The sequence below is a fragment of the Setaria italica genome, chromosome I (assembly GCF_000263155.2).
Source record: "Setaria italica strain Yugu1 chromosome I, Setaria_italica_v2.0, whole genome shotgun sequence".
In the NCBI taxonomy this organism is placed as follows: domain Eukaryota; kingdom Viridiplantae; phylum Streptophyta; class Magnoliopsida; order Poales; family Poaceae; genus Setaria; species Setaria italica.
This window is the reverse complement of record NC_028450.1, coordinates 7,205,797-7,220,146: the sequence shown is the minus strand read 5'-3', so window position 1 is coordinate 7,220,146 and position 14,350 is coordinate 7,205,797. Positions and strand designations below refer to the sequence as shown.

Below are 14,350 nucleotides of genomic sequence, written 5' to 3'. Positions count from 1 at the left end.
AAAAAAAAAAAATTTTTTTGGAAAAAAAAAAGGGGCTTTTTCCCCCCCCCCCCCCCCCCCCCCCGACTGAATAGTCAAATCAAAGAGAAAGAAATTTAACAAGGTGGTGTCATGTATTAAATACATTCCAATTGGAAGTAAAATTGCCATAGTGCAATCTACTGTATTTTCCTCCCACGCCCATGAAAAGAAGTGCCAATTGTAACTGTAAACATCAAAAGAGGGTAGTAGTGTAATAGTCTGATGTTAGGGCTTCACCTGGTAGTTTGCTACTATGTTTAAGGGAAGACTTAAGTGGCATTTCAAGAGCCCAATGGGCAACCATATGTAGTTAAGGGCAGTACCACAAATATCCATAACCCACACATACTATTACACAACTACCCTTAACATGCTGAATAAATAGGGGAAGCCTTTATTCCAGAAATGCTTCTACCATATTGATTTTCACACATTCATCATACACACAGAAAATATGAAGTACTTTAGAGAAGCACAGAGGGTGATATGAATATTGTCTTGTCTAATTCTATTTTCAGTCCTAACTCCAAAATTCAAATGTGTATCTTTATGACATGTGCCTGGATGCCGACAGGTATAAGGAATCAAAAGATGATTGAGCAGGCCCAGGTGCAAATCCATATCAAATATGGAGCTGAAATTGAAAAAAGAAGAAAGTCTAACAAACCAAGTACAATGATAAGTGTTCATAGGTATACCTTCAGCTCCTCCACACGTAGAAGATGTAGTATCATAGTGTATGTTAATCGAAATTGAGATTCCAATCGAGTTGGTTTTCCAACAATCAAATTTTTCAAATCACTTTCTTCAGGAATTTCATCACGACACATAATGATCACTGTACCAATGTTATCAAGTCCTCTCCTACCAGCTCGTCCAGCCATTTGAATATACTCCCCTGGAAGCAATTTTCGGTGTTCTTTTCCATCAAACTTTCTTAAGGAATCAAATACAACCTGTTGGGTTAACAAAAATGCGCTCAGAGCTAGCTACGCAATCCTCAGCTTAAAGGCGTGGGAAAAGCAAGTGCAGCCTAAGCATAGTTACAGTTCGCTGAATCCAAAAGTGCACAAAGAAACAAGGAATCAAGGCATGCAGCTGTGTGTCTCGAGCATCAATGTTTAGATGAGTTCTCTTTCCAACAAAGAAATGCTGAGCAATGCATCACGTGTAACAGTAAACAGCAAACAACAGAATATGTAGAAACAGAAACATGTAAATAAATGTTGTCAAGTTAAGTGCATGAAAAGGTGGTTGCATCCAAGGCATGTTGAATTAAAGCATGCCAACCTGCAGTTCATAGTGCCATCGTATAAATTGAATTGCTATCTACGCTTAGATATCCCCAGTTGTACCTTTCGTGAAACTACAATGAATTTGAAAGAGATTGTGTATCATCAGGAAAATGACAGGAATTGTATTCCCATGGTTGAAATAACACAAATAAAATTAATTAGTAGATAGTGGAATGCAAGTGGTACCACATAACATAGAGACGAATGGTACACTAATAAATACTAGAGAGATTTGTTCAACATACTTGCATTGAAACACTTTTATTAGGCACAAATAGAATCTCACCGTTCTTGCTGGTGCATTAACACCCATTGCAAATGTTTCAGTGGAAAACAGTACCTGCAATGAGTTCAAGAGAGTCAAAACTTTTACCATTCAGTTAACTAAGAGACGATTGTACCAGAACATGCTATATTTCTCATGAGCGTTTTTTTTTTAAGGGAACTTTTCAGGAGCAACTGACGAAACTGTGATGTGATCACAAATATCGTTTCTCTAATACTGTTTCAAGTTAAAGAACACCTTCTGTGCATGGTATGGGTTGTGCATAACTGCAGCAACTTCGGACAGGATGGACTTAAGCCAGTGGTCAGCATTTACAATTTTTTGTTCCAAATCCAGCAAACATCCAACAGTCTCATATACTAGAGTTCATGCATGGACTAGTTTCCTAACAGCTTCAAGTGAAACTACTATGACAAATGGCATCACGAAAAAAGAAAAAAAAAAGGGGGGGGGGGGTGGCGGGGGCGAAGAGCTGCTGCATTGGTTAGTACTTGGTAAAACAGCATCCAGATGTTCAAAGCATAACCTTGATCACACCACGACAGAATAGCATCTCAACTACTTCCTTCACAATAGGGAGAAGCCCAGCATGGTGCACTCCAATTCCTCTTCGTAGAAGGCTTTGTATTCCCACAACCTATGAAGGAGGTCAAAGCTTAAAGCACTGATTGAAGCAAAGGCTCACAGGGGTACAGCACTAAATTTTATGAGCTATTAGATCACCTGTGGAAGGTTCCTATCAGATCCTTTAAGGCGTGAAAACACCTTGTCACAGAAGACACGGATTTCACTTTTCTCCGAACTACTGGTGAGATCAGCGCCAAACATGCTATCTGCCGATCTATCACAACGATTCTTTGAGAAACAAAAGATCACCACCTGCAAAGGACCATCTCAATGATCAGATAAACCTTTTGTCAAATGTGAAATGACATGATAAGATTTTGATAAAAGGGACAAGTAGAACCCATAACCAAATGTTGAGAGTAATTGTCATTTCACGTTTCAGCATACAAATGAAGAATGAAACGAATTCAATGTAAATGATGAACAAGAAAGAGGTCCAACAGAACAAATAATGTCATGATCGCATGATAGAGAAATCACAAAAGTTATTCTCTCACATACAGGCACTAGGGATTTCTTCAGAAGGTTATTCACAAGCGGCATCCAAAATGAAGAGTCTGGTCTCTTTGGCCCTGAGGAGCTTTGTGAAACCACTGCTGATCCTGAATTGGCATTGTGGTGCTTTGGGTACTTCTGATCTCTCCCCCTGTTTGATGTATCTGGGTTTTTGCCTTGAGTTCCAGCACGTACTGCAGGGGTTCCTGACTTTGGACCAGGTTTCACTCCAAGCTTGTTCGAATTTTTCTTTTTGAAAGAATCTTTTGCTTCTCTAAATCCTTGAGTAAGAAAGGTATCCCTCTCGCATATTTTGTACACTTCTCCAGAGTAGAACAAGCAATGCTCAAGCGGAACAGGCCTTTTGTTGGTCCTGGTAAACACATAATAACAGTACTGTGTGATCAAAATTAGAGCTGTAGGTGTCCAAGAATATTCAAATTTTGAACATAAGGCAAAACTACACTATTAGCCACTTAACAGTTCAGCATTCTGCAACAAACCCCTATAGTCTAATATTATTGATCAAATCCCCTATATTATCCACTTATGTGCAATCAAGTCCCTTTACACCAACTGAGTTCATTTGTACCCCTCAACTGAGTTTGTTTAATTAAAGCATGGCCCTTTGGGTTCCACCACTCAGGTTTGTCCAATTTTGTAACTATTATATAGGTGTCTTGGCATTAAGTTGAATCAATCAAGATTGGCATCTTAAATTCAAAATGTTAACCAACCAATATGTATCATATTGATCTAAAATCCTCACTAAGATGCTACCAGGTTTTGGCCTATTAATGTATCATTTTTGTGCAATGTTAGCAATTTGTCGCGATCTAATTTCATTAATCATCTATATTAACAAACAGAGGAGAAACCCTTTTCTACAATCATCTTCCATTGCGGTACATAGGACAATCGTTGTCCTTGGATACATGCATCTACTTGCTCAAATTATTTTCATATATCCTCAAATCCAAGGCCAAGCGTGTTTGTTTCAGCTTGGGATTGTAGATTTCAAAATCACAAGCCGAAAAAAAAATAAGCATTTTCACACCCCCTGACTGTAACCATCCGGCATCCACAGGCAAGATTGTTAAAATCCAACAATATGCTCCCCCCAGATTGTAGGTTGTTACGATCTGCAAGCTGCTTTTCATAATCTACAAGCTGAAACAAACAGGGCCTAAGCCATTATTTTTTCTAGTCTTGCAGCTTATATGCATTTGATATCCTACCAGCAATCCTAACCTATTAGTTTCCCTCTTATACAATTGAGTACATGTATTTAATGGCTGCAGCCACCCTCAATTCTGTCATGGAAAACAACTGAAATGAATGGTTGGTAAAATAACACTCCCGTGATAGTAGTCGTACCACCGATATTTTCTCATTTTCATGCATCCAATTTCTAGCAAGTTAGATTCCATGTACCAATTGACTAGAATAGAGAAAGAAGCTAATTGGGTAATTCTAACCGGCCTGGTGGCTAAACCAACTGGTAACAAGGGCCTATGGTGTAAGTAGCTAAAAATTCATACTAACTGCACTTACGAAGTGACACGAATTTTCTTCTGCTTTGTTCGACCAATCCAGTCAGCAAATTCAACTGTATTTGGAACCTGCGAAGAAACAATTAGGGTTCAACACTTCAACTCCCTAGTAAATTTGAACAAGAGAAATAACAGAGAGTTCTCAAACTTTATTCATAGCAAGCAAAAGAAATTTCAATTACTGCAATGCAGTCAAATGGTAATTTTTGCATTAAATTATTATATTAACCCTAGCTCATAGTTAGAGGGCCAATTTTCAGTTATACTATTTCCATGCAGTACTATTTCAGTTTTCGATTGAATACAAGCATCCAAAATTTGAATGAATAACATCAGCGAACATGTCATTTTGTTGCATGAGTATCAGAAATCAGGGTGATCGCATTATGAGATAATATTTGCATACTAAATAACTTGGACAGCGACAATTGCACTTCCTAGCAAAATTTACCTAAGATTAGAGTTATGCATCAACTATTTCAAAAGATCAAAAGCAACTACAAATGGCATCAGGATGTTATACTGTCCTAACTATTATTGAGCAACTGTCAGAACAGCCAATAGTGTGCACAGAATGTTTGATTGATAGTGAGTGTAGTGGAAAGTGCGGTTTTCATTAAATCCGTACCGTTGCCGAAAGAAGAACAATGTTAATGTGCTTCGGGAGCATTATAATAACCTCCTCCCAAACTACACCTCTTTCAGCGTCGTTTACATAATGCACTTCATCAAAGATTACCTGATTGTATAGTTACCACACATCAGCACTAATAAATTATAAAATGATATTTAAAATTAAAGCCACAGAACAGTATGAATAAATTAGGACTGAAGTCGATTACCCATTCAATATCGCGTATAATGTCCGCACCTCTGTAGAGCATTGAGCGCAATATTTCAGTAGTCATAATTAAACAAGTTGCCTCTGGCCTGATACTGACATCTCCTGTCAGAAGTCCTACATCAAACTTCCCAGAGAAATCTCGGTATTTCTGGTTGCTGATAGTTTTAATAGGAGCAGTATAGACAGCCCGAGTACAATGCTGCATAACAAGATTATATGTCATCAAAAGACCCATGTAACATTTTTCTTTTTATTGGGTGTGGTTTTAAACCAACTACTATGGTAAGTAACGAGAGATAGTTCACTGAAGTATGTAGTCTAAATATTGATCAACTAACAAAAGTAAAAGTGAAATCTTATCAGAAATTAAGAATTGCACACTTCTCAAAGCAAAGAGTAATGCTAAGTTAAAGCTTTCCTTCTAACCAAAGCTGGTGCTGAGCCTCAGGGTTTACAAGCTATAGGTGTGGAAGATGATAGGCGGTTTCAAATAAACAGAAGTGCCAAAAAAGAAGAAGAAAGAGCAAAGGAAGTCATACTTTTGTTGCTAAAGCAAATGCATACTCGGCAACAACTGTCTTTCCTGCTGAAGTATGGGCTGCAACGAAGACTGATTCACCCTTCTCAAGATAATATATAGCCTATGCTTGACAGATAGAAAAAAATAAATTAAGGACTGAGCATTTAAAAACCATTTTTTCTAAGTTCAAAAACAGATAGGTATGTGATAGCAACTAAATGCATGCCAGGAAAGGAAATATCTGTTCACTTGATTTTTTTCATTCATTCAAAATTCCTGTGATAATCTTTTATTCCAGGAGGGACAAGAAAACAAGCAGACTGGACTTGGTTTTAAATTTCTCACCGAGATATGCAGATTTGTCTTGCTTTCAGAAAACATCTGATGCAGTATTGCAAGGCAAAAAACAGTATGAAGAACAACACTATTTGCACTCATTGTGTTACATAATTAAATCCTGTATTAAAACAATGCATAGAACTAACTTCAAAACGGCATAGAATAACATTCCCAAGACACAGCATCATCGTTCATTAATTTCTAAATTGCTGTTTAAACTGAAGAGAAAACTCAGAAATATGAAAGCCAGAGGCCTCGGATAGCAAGGACAGAAATTTCAGTGGCACAGTCTTTATTTCAAAGGACTAATAATTCCTAGTATAATTTGAGTGAGATTTGTCAGAGTTCATGTTAACAACGCATAAGAAATTCACACTGTGGTGCATAAAGAAAATGGAAAACGGCAGAGCATGAAGTTTTAGACAGTGAACATTATTAGCTCCCATACACAAAAATACGGGAGTGTGTTCTCAACATATCTATAGTGACTCAGGTCACTTTAACTCTCCTAAGTCCCAATACAAATCTTGTCAGGTTCAAGTTGTGACTTGAGTGTGTACTATGTAAATTTGAAAGCTAAGGCGGGTCAAATATAGACAAAGTATCACAATCACAAGCATGTAGAACAAATGTGCCTATCAAAGTTTATGTAAAAAAGGAGCAGTGTGTGCTCTTTGGATGATGTAGTGTACTCTACTAGATGCTGCGATCAGTATAGAGAAGACATTGAGATAGAAGGCACAGAAGCTTATGAGTACCTTACCTCCTTCTGGAACTTATCTAATTCAAATGGAAATTCAATTGCCATATCAGGAACGAGTTTGTAGAAGTTAGTCACAATGTCTTCGTCCCCGCCAACAAGTGCCCAAACCTATTAAGTGAAATAGAGATACATTGCCGTTATCAATTCATCCATGATCTATCTTTAGAGGATTGCGAGACTACTTTCTGCAATGCTATCCACCCATGAAGGTTATGGAATGCGAAGCACATCATACAAAGTGAGATACAAAACAAAGCATAAGTGTGCCTACCTTGCCATCCTGTGTTGGCTTGTCATCACCTGATACACCTGATTCTCTTCGTGCATATTGAACTTCAGCAGATAGCATTAGATCCAAGTCTGTTTGAGTTCCAGGATCATCACTTATAGCATCTACTTCATGTTTCTCAGCATCTAGCTTGGTTACGGTCTCAGAAGCATCTTGCAATGCATCAACTTTTTGTTCGCCAACTCCTGCCAATGGAATATGAAAGCTTAACAAGAACCAACAAAGAGTTAACAAACACACAGAAACACTAATAACGTGCTAGTAGTCATAATGGCGATGATGGCCCATTATCTCTTAACTATTACAATTTGCCAAGACCCAAAAGAGAATATACTCATGTGATTTGAACATGTGATCTATGACAGCAACGAAGTACCTTCAGTTCCCTCATCTTCAGCTGATTGTTGAACATCATCCTCCTGTAACGCCTTGTTGGCGGCATCTTCCTCCCAAGCTATCTTGAAAAGATCATCAAACTGCACCGAGTATTTTTCCTGCACAAAAATGTGACAATCAGACTATAACAACTCTATAATGGCAAAGTGTGCAAAAATGTGGAACGTTGCTCTAACTACCATTGTATCATTCGATGACGATGCAGGTTGCTCCTCTACAAGTTCTCCATTCCGGAAACACTTCCAGTGGCTTTTATACTCCTACAAGAAAAGTACCAACAACCGCAGTGAGAATTTGGCGCATCCACAACAATCCTTACGGTTACATGGCAAAAGAGATAGAAATTTAGTAAGGGACAAACCTTCAACGGGCCCAACTCCAATCCCTTGCGGAACCCCGGAGGAGCAACCTGCGCCGGGCCACCGGTCATAAGCTCATGCACCCAATCACCGTTCCGCGCACCCTCTGGGAATGCCTTCTCCAATGCAGCCACCTCAGCATCATCATCCAGTAGACCACCCGGACGAAAGGGTCTGTTGTTGATGCTCCCCCTGACGAAGTCCTTCGCCGGACCAGGCATCCGCGGCGCCAACCCCCCGGTCCCCGAACCGAACACCTCGCCCATCTCCATCTGCACGGACTCAGGATCCCATACTTGCGGCTCCGACGCGGACTGCGACGTCCCCCGACCGCGCCGGAAAGGCGGCTCCCAGGCGGGCGCGAGCATGGTGCGGGGAGCGGAGGGCTCCAGCGGTGGCTTGGCCAGGGCGAACCAGTCCAAGTCCCACACCCTCCCGGCATCGGCCGCGGTGGGGAGGTGGAGCTCGGGGTTGAGGTAGTTCGCCTCGAGGTACTCCTTCACGCTGCTCGGGCTCCCAGGCGGGTAGGCCGGCGGCTGCGGTCGCCGCCACAACAACGGTGGGTTTAGGGTTTACAGATTGCAGAGAACAACACGGGTGATTTTGGGCGAAGTGGTGGGTTGCGTACGTACCGGGACGAAGTCGGGAATGGCGCTGGACGGTTGCGGGGTAGGGTCGAGGCGGAGGTGGCCGCCGTGGCCGGAGAAGCTGATGCGGAACGGCAACTCGCTCGCCGGCGAGGGGTCAGGGCCGTCCATGGAGGCGCCCCGCGGTGAGACGGCCGTTTCGACGAACTGCTTCAGAGTTCAGAGCTTGGAACTTCGGTCATGTCCTGGAGAATCATTACCAAAAAAAAATCTTGACAGCATGTCAGCATGGCATCTGAACTAAAACCGTATAGAATTTTCCCCTTTGGTTAAGAGTTTAGACCCGTTTCAAACTAGGGCTTAGTTCCCTCCCAACTTCCAACTTTGACACTATGCAAAAAGAAGATTCTCCGTCACATCAAACTTGCGGTACATGCATGGAGTACTAAATGTAGACGAAATCAAAAACTAATTGCACAGTTTTGTTGTACTTTGCGAGACGAATCTTTTAAGCCTAATTAGTCAATATTTGGACAATAATTCACCAATACAAACGAAACGCTACAGTTGCGCATTTATGGCAAAATGCCAATTTTGCCACTTCCAAATTGGGAACTAAACAAGGCCTAGAACCCCTTCGAAATGTAGAGGTTGTGCTAGAACCAATGATTTCCAATGGAAATCAAGAAAACTCCCCAACAATTGATAAGGGTGATTTTCGTAAATATCTTTTGTTTAGTGATCAAGGTAGGCATGGAATTATCGAACAGGCACGCCTGCAGGGCAGCTTAAGGCTTGTTTAGAGGTTATAAAAAATTCACGTAGATTTTTTCCCCTTTTGTTAAGACCTATTTCAAACTCAAACCCCATTGGAATGGAGAGATTGTGCAAAAGGGGGTTATTTCTTTTAAAATTGTTTTATAATGGTCAGGGCAGGTCTGTAATTTTATAAATGTTGATATCCCGACTTTCTTTTTAGAATTTAGACAAATCATTTATAAAAAATCATAAAGTTCATACCGTTTTCTTGTGCGTAAATGTACATGCACAGGAAATTTATGATTTTATTTATTTATCTCTCAGAAACTATGTGTATAGTACGGAGTATATAACATAGGAAGCACGATTTTATTTCTTTATGATTTTTTTTAAAAATCTAACCAGATGGAGTATCCTTTTAAAAGAAGAAAAAGTTTCCCATGTTCTTTGTTAGTTTGAGGGGAGGCTAGAACTAGTTTCCATTAAAAAAAATACAGTGTACATGTTTATAATTTGCAAATTTAAGTTCCCTTCTTTAGGCCTAACACGGCAACACATATTGAAAATAAAGATACATATAGTCTGGACATAGCAATTAGCAATAAAAACTTAACCGATAGCACTACAAAATATCTTCTTTAGGCCTAACGCAGCAACTCTGACGAGAAGTTTAAAAAACAATGCAACGAGTTTTCAAAATTCAAAGAGTTCCAATTCACAAGGCGAAATAGAAGAAAGTGAAGGAAACCTACGAGGTGTGTGGTTAAAATTCAAAGATCCTATTTTACCGGTACCGGCTGCTCTGCCTCCTCTCCGATCCTCAATCCCATCGCCCTCGTTATTCGCTCCGGCTCGATACCTTCATGCACCTCCTCGTCGATCATTAAGGGCTTCCCGTCCCGGATTCCCGATGCTGCAGCAAGTCGTTCCGAATTCGCCTCTATTAATCCGGAGCTCATCGCGTCGCACGCCATGAATTCTTGATGCGAGGATACGAGTCGATCGACCTGCAGCTTCCACACACGTGCCGCAGCGTGTCGTCGGCATTGGCGTCAGCTGGAACGCCGGTCATGGCGATGTCGGCTTTGTCAACGTCCGCCCTGAGCTCCCTGGAAGCGATGCTCCTCTCGCTGATGCGAGGATCAGGTGGAGGCGGCGGCGACGTCGACGCGCCCCTAGACGACACCCTCGCCTCCCCGCCGCCGCCGCCTCTGCCCGCACGGCCGACTGCACGAGGCCGCCATCCGTCGCGGCGCAGGGCCCGGCCCGCCGCGCCGCCGCAGACATTGTCGCCGCCATCACCGTCTTCGTCGTCGTCACTGCCCAAGGTTCCATCTCTCAATCCCCTTCCAACCTCCATTAACATCATCAGCATTGTCCACTGATTCGTCTCGATCAACTGAGCATGAGAGGTGACGCACAATTAAATGGCTTTGCTCATCTATGCCAGGAACAGGAAGACGCGACATCGTCGACGACGGATGACGTTTCGCTGGTGGTGGAGGAGCTCGAGAGGAAGGCGGCGGAGGTGGAGGCGCAGCTGCGGCGCAAGGAGGAGGAGAACGCCGCGCTGAAGCGGCGGATCGAGAGCTACCACATCAGGTGGCTGGAGTACGAGATCAGGATCAAGTCCCTGGAGGAAGCCTTCCACGAGCAAATGGCTACTCTGCAGGTCTGTTCTATCAGAGTCTCCGAACACAACAACATGGCAGCGTCCACTCTGAAACTCTGAACGATGATCCGGCGGCCATCATCTTTTCCTGCGTGTCTGTGTTCATGCAGCTGGCTCGGGACGCGGCACGAAGGGCCGAGGAAGCGGCGCGCGATCGCCGGGAATGTTCGGAACTCCAGATGAACACGTCGGAGGAGCCGCCGCCGGTGAGGCTGTGGCACGGGCGGGACCGTATGTTGGTGCAGGTCGCCAGGCGGAGCGCGGTGAGCCGCCTCGGCGCGGAGTTCCGGCGGCAGAGCCACACGCTGAAGCGCGGCGCGGCGGCGCTCGTCGGTGAGGCGCCGCCAGCTACGGGGCCGTGGCAGCCGGCTGCGGCCGCCCCGAGCGGCGGCAGCTCCACCGACGACCTGAAGAGGCTCAAGGCACAATTCCGCGCTTGGACAAAGGATTACAAGGCCCGCCTGCGCAGGGCCAAGGCCGAGCTCGGCAGGGACAGGCGTCGTCGTCAAGGCAGCTGCTGGATCTGAACCTGTTACCTGCCACGTACGGTGTCAAATTTCTTTCAATTTTCAGATGAATTTTACGAAAACTATTCAGCTCTTAGGGCAGAAAATTTTGTAAAACGTTGAAAAAGTAGTTCAACCACTAGGGTAGCAGTGAGAACGATGATGAGCCCCACAAAGTTAGGCTTGGTTCTAGGTGAGAATTTCGCGAGTCTATTGGTACCGGTATCACCTTGCTCGAAAGGTACCGCACGATTTGACGGCCGGGGGATGTATAGGCGGATGGCCCCTCTCGCTAGCGTGACCGCTGGAACAGCAAGCAACGAAAGATGTGGCCATTTTCTCCGCAGTGTTAGTGCCAGCTACTGGGGTGTCACCTCAGGAAAATATCAACGACAGCGAGAGGAAAGAGGGAGACCGGGTGGAAGGTTCGCGCAAACATTTAGCAACGTGTATTGGGGATTTCGGAAGTTCACCACGTTGCCATGCATTTCTCAAGATCTTATATTCATGAACGTGTACTGAAAACGATTGAGCTGAAAATTTGGCAGCGACCGTGAGGCATGGGGTGATTTGAAACTCTTGTGGCTTTAAGGGAATAGTGGATGTGCCATAGGCACGTGTATAATTAAAACATGATAAATATTTTTTAAAATAAAATAAGATAAATATTTATTATAGGAATCCGAGTAAGCAATAAAAGGCATACGTATCGATTGAAATACTTGTTTAATGCTGATACATTAACAATCTATCTTTATCAACTAACCGACTCATACGGACCTTGACCATATACTTTTTCACCTTTTTTCAACATGTAGTCATACAAATATTTCACCACAAGGTAATGGTTTCTACACTCTAACCATGGTGTAGTGTAGACTCTTCTAATTCACATCTCGGTGTTGAACCTTTAGCCTTCTAGCTCAGTTGGCTCATGAGTAACTCGGCTTGTTAACAAAACAAGTAAAAATAGCTGCTCGACTCGTTTAAAAATTCACCAAGCCAAGCCGAACTGAACCTAAATATGAATGAGCCGAGCCAACTCGTGAGTTTCTAACTTCGCGTCCAGCCCTACGTACAATTGATCAAATAAAAGGGAACAATTGTGCTTGTGTCTAGATGCGTATATTGCAAAATGAAACATTTTTTAGAGCCTTTCTGGTTGACTCTTTAACTAAAATTATTATCTAACCAATCACAATCTCGTTTCTTCCTAAATTTAAGTTTTGTATTTCCAAATTTGGCACCATGTAGTTGTTATGTCGTTATGTGTTACGCCACGACCATGGAATGTAATTTGATAATTCTTCCTATCGCAATCTCATTTTTCCCTTAGGCCCCGTTTGGATCATTGGAATTGAATTCCATCATAATAATCATAATTTAGACACAAATTAATTAAGCTAATATAATTGTATGTGGAATATAGTTGTATATTATAGTTGGTGATATGGGAGAGATACTTATATGCTGCACTTCTACCATAGAGAAGCGAGTCTAAGAGCGTGCTATAAGAATTGAATTCCATTCTAATAACCATAATCTATAGAATCAATTTCCATCTCCCACCCCATGAATTTAAGATAGGCTTATATATAAACTTTGGAAAGTTGTGGAATGCCACATTCCAACATAAATTAGCCTACTCCATTAAATAGATTCCAATTCCTTCGTACCAAACGGGACCTTACTTTATTTAATTTTTTTATTTCCAAACATGGCTCCACAAATTTGGGCGTGATAGTTCTTTCTATAAAATTAGATCTAACTAATCACAATCTCGTTTCTCCCTTGCTTTATTTAATTTTGAAAATGTTGATCAAGAAATTTAGTTGAGCAATGAAGGAAGTTTTTTTATAAAGTGGGCAGAAGAACCAACAGACATGTGGCCAAATTATTACATCTAAACTGAAACTGCTTCTCTTTTTTTCCTTCCTCGGTGCCGTTACCGATCCTCAGCAGATAATCTACAAACCATGTGTCGGACTGTGCTCTCATGTTCTGGGTCAGTCGGATGCACTAAACACTTTGCCATATGTATGATCTGAGCAAAGTAGCATCAGTGATATGTGCTCTTGTACCACGGGCCACAATAGGAAGAACCTATCTAAAGTCACCTCCATATAACATTGCCTTATCGCCAAATGGTTGTGTACATTCCATTACATCCTGCAATGTCCTGTCTAGTGCTTCAACGGCCTATCTCTTAGTCATTACTACCTCATCCCAAATTATCAAAGATGTTCTCCTAAGTAATTTGGTTGTCCCACCCTGCTTTGTACAACTACACATAGTGTTATCACCTAACTTGATTGGAATCTTGAACCGAGAGTGGCCAGTGCGTCCACCAGGCATAATGGATGATGCAATACCAGATGTTGTTGTAGCAACGACGATAAGATCCACAGAGCGCACCTTTGCAAGCAATGCTTTATATAGATAGGTCTTACCGGTGCCGCTGGGACCATCCAAAAAGAAAATATGTCCCTTGCCCTTCATAACATGTTCAAGTATCTCCTCAAAACCTACCCTTTGTTCTGCATTAAGCGTATCTATTATCTTCAAGTGTTCCTCTTCATAATCGAGATTCTGCTCCTCTGTAAGCTCTCTATAATGATCTCTAGAGTGCTGATTGTCTGCACAAAACAAGAAAACTTATCAACATTATTACCAATTATACAAATGACATGCAAAATTTAGAGGGGTAAAATTAAGTTTTTTTCATACAAAATTTAGATCAAACTAACCTGACTCATGTAGTTCTGGAGGACCATAGTGCCTGATGTCTTTTCCCATGGACGTCAGATGATGAGAAATATCACGGAGCACCATCTGCTCAACCACAGTGTTGTTGTCATTAGTACGCCGGAAATCCTCAGCCAATGATTCATAATGCTTGTCCCATAGATGGCGGACATTGGTGCACTCGCAGAAAACCACAATAGTGGCAAAAAGCCTACGGAGAGAAGAAGGAAACCTGACCATGGCACATTGAGTCAGACGCTCATCTAATGACTTATCAGTATCTACAAACCCCAT

At 42.1% G+C, this 14,350-nt stretch overlaps 2 protein-coding genes across 2 annotated transcripts in view; both read right to left on the bottom strand.

Moving 5' to 3' along the window:
• Positions 1-8,629, bottom strand: part of LOC101755575 (DExH-box ATP-dependent RNA helicase DExH11) — a 17,453-nt gene extending 8,824 nt beyond the window's left edge. Inside the window, exons 1-15 of the mRNA XM_004951786.3 lie at positions 8,420-8,629; positions 7,790-8,323; positions 7,608-7,688; positions 7,409-7,526; positions 7,015-7,217; positions 6,744-6,851; positions 5,661-5,762; positions 5,120-5,320; positions 4,906-5,016; positions 4,279-4,346; positions 2,731-3,097; positions 2,326-2,481; positions 2,129-2,239; positions 1,603-1,656; positions 720-977 (exon numbers count right to left, since the gene is read on the bottom strand). Of these exons, the coding sequence (XP_004951843.1) occupies positions 720-977; positions 1,603-1,656; positions 2,129-2,239; positions 2,326-2,481; positions 2,731-3,097; positions 4,279-4,346; positions 4,906-5,016; positions 5,120-5,320; positions 5,661-5,762; positions 6,744-6,851; positions 7,015-7,217; positions 7,409-7,526; positions 7,608-7,688; positions 7,790-8,323; positions 8,420-8,545 (2,598 nt within the window). The 5' untranslated portion in view covers positions 8,546-8,629. The remainder of the gene's footprint in view (positions 1-719; positions 978-1,602; positions 1,657-2,128; positions 2,240-2,325; positions 2,482-2,730; positions 3,098-4,278; positions 4,347-4,905; positions 5,017-5,119; positions 5,321-5,660; positions 5,763-6,743; positions 6,852-7,014; positions 7,218-7,408; positions 7,527-7,607; positions 7,689-7,789; positions 8,324-8,419) is intronic.
• Positions 8,630-13,510: 4,881 nt separating this feature from the next.
• Positions 13,511-14,350, bottom strand: LOC111257809. Its single transcript, XM_022827903.1, has 2 exons — positions 14,059-14,350; positions 13,511-13,947 (listed from the first exon to the last, which is right to left on the bottom strand). Exons 1-2 carry the CDS (start codon positions 14,348-14,350, stop codon positions 13,511-13,513), a joined length of 729 nt encoding a protein of 242 aa, XP_022683638.1.

Bases quoted from the DNA above. Each gene is read 5' to 3' on its own strand.
- LOC111257809 (XM_022827903.1), bottom strand. From the start codon at position 14,350: ATGGGGTTTGTAGATACTGATAAGTCATTAGATGAGCGTCTGACTCAA. The intron at 13,948-14,058 runs GTTAGTTTGATC...TGTTTTGTGCAG, and splicing joins TCCAGAACTACATGAGTCAG to ACAATCAGCACTCTAGAGAT.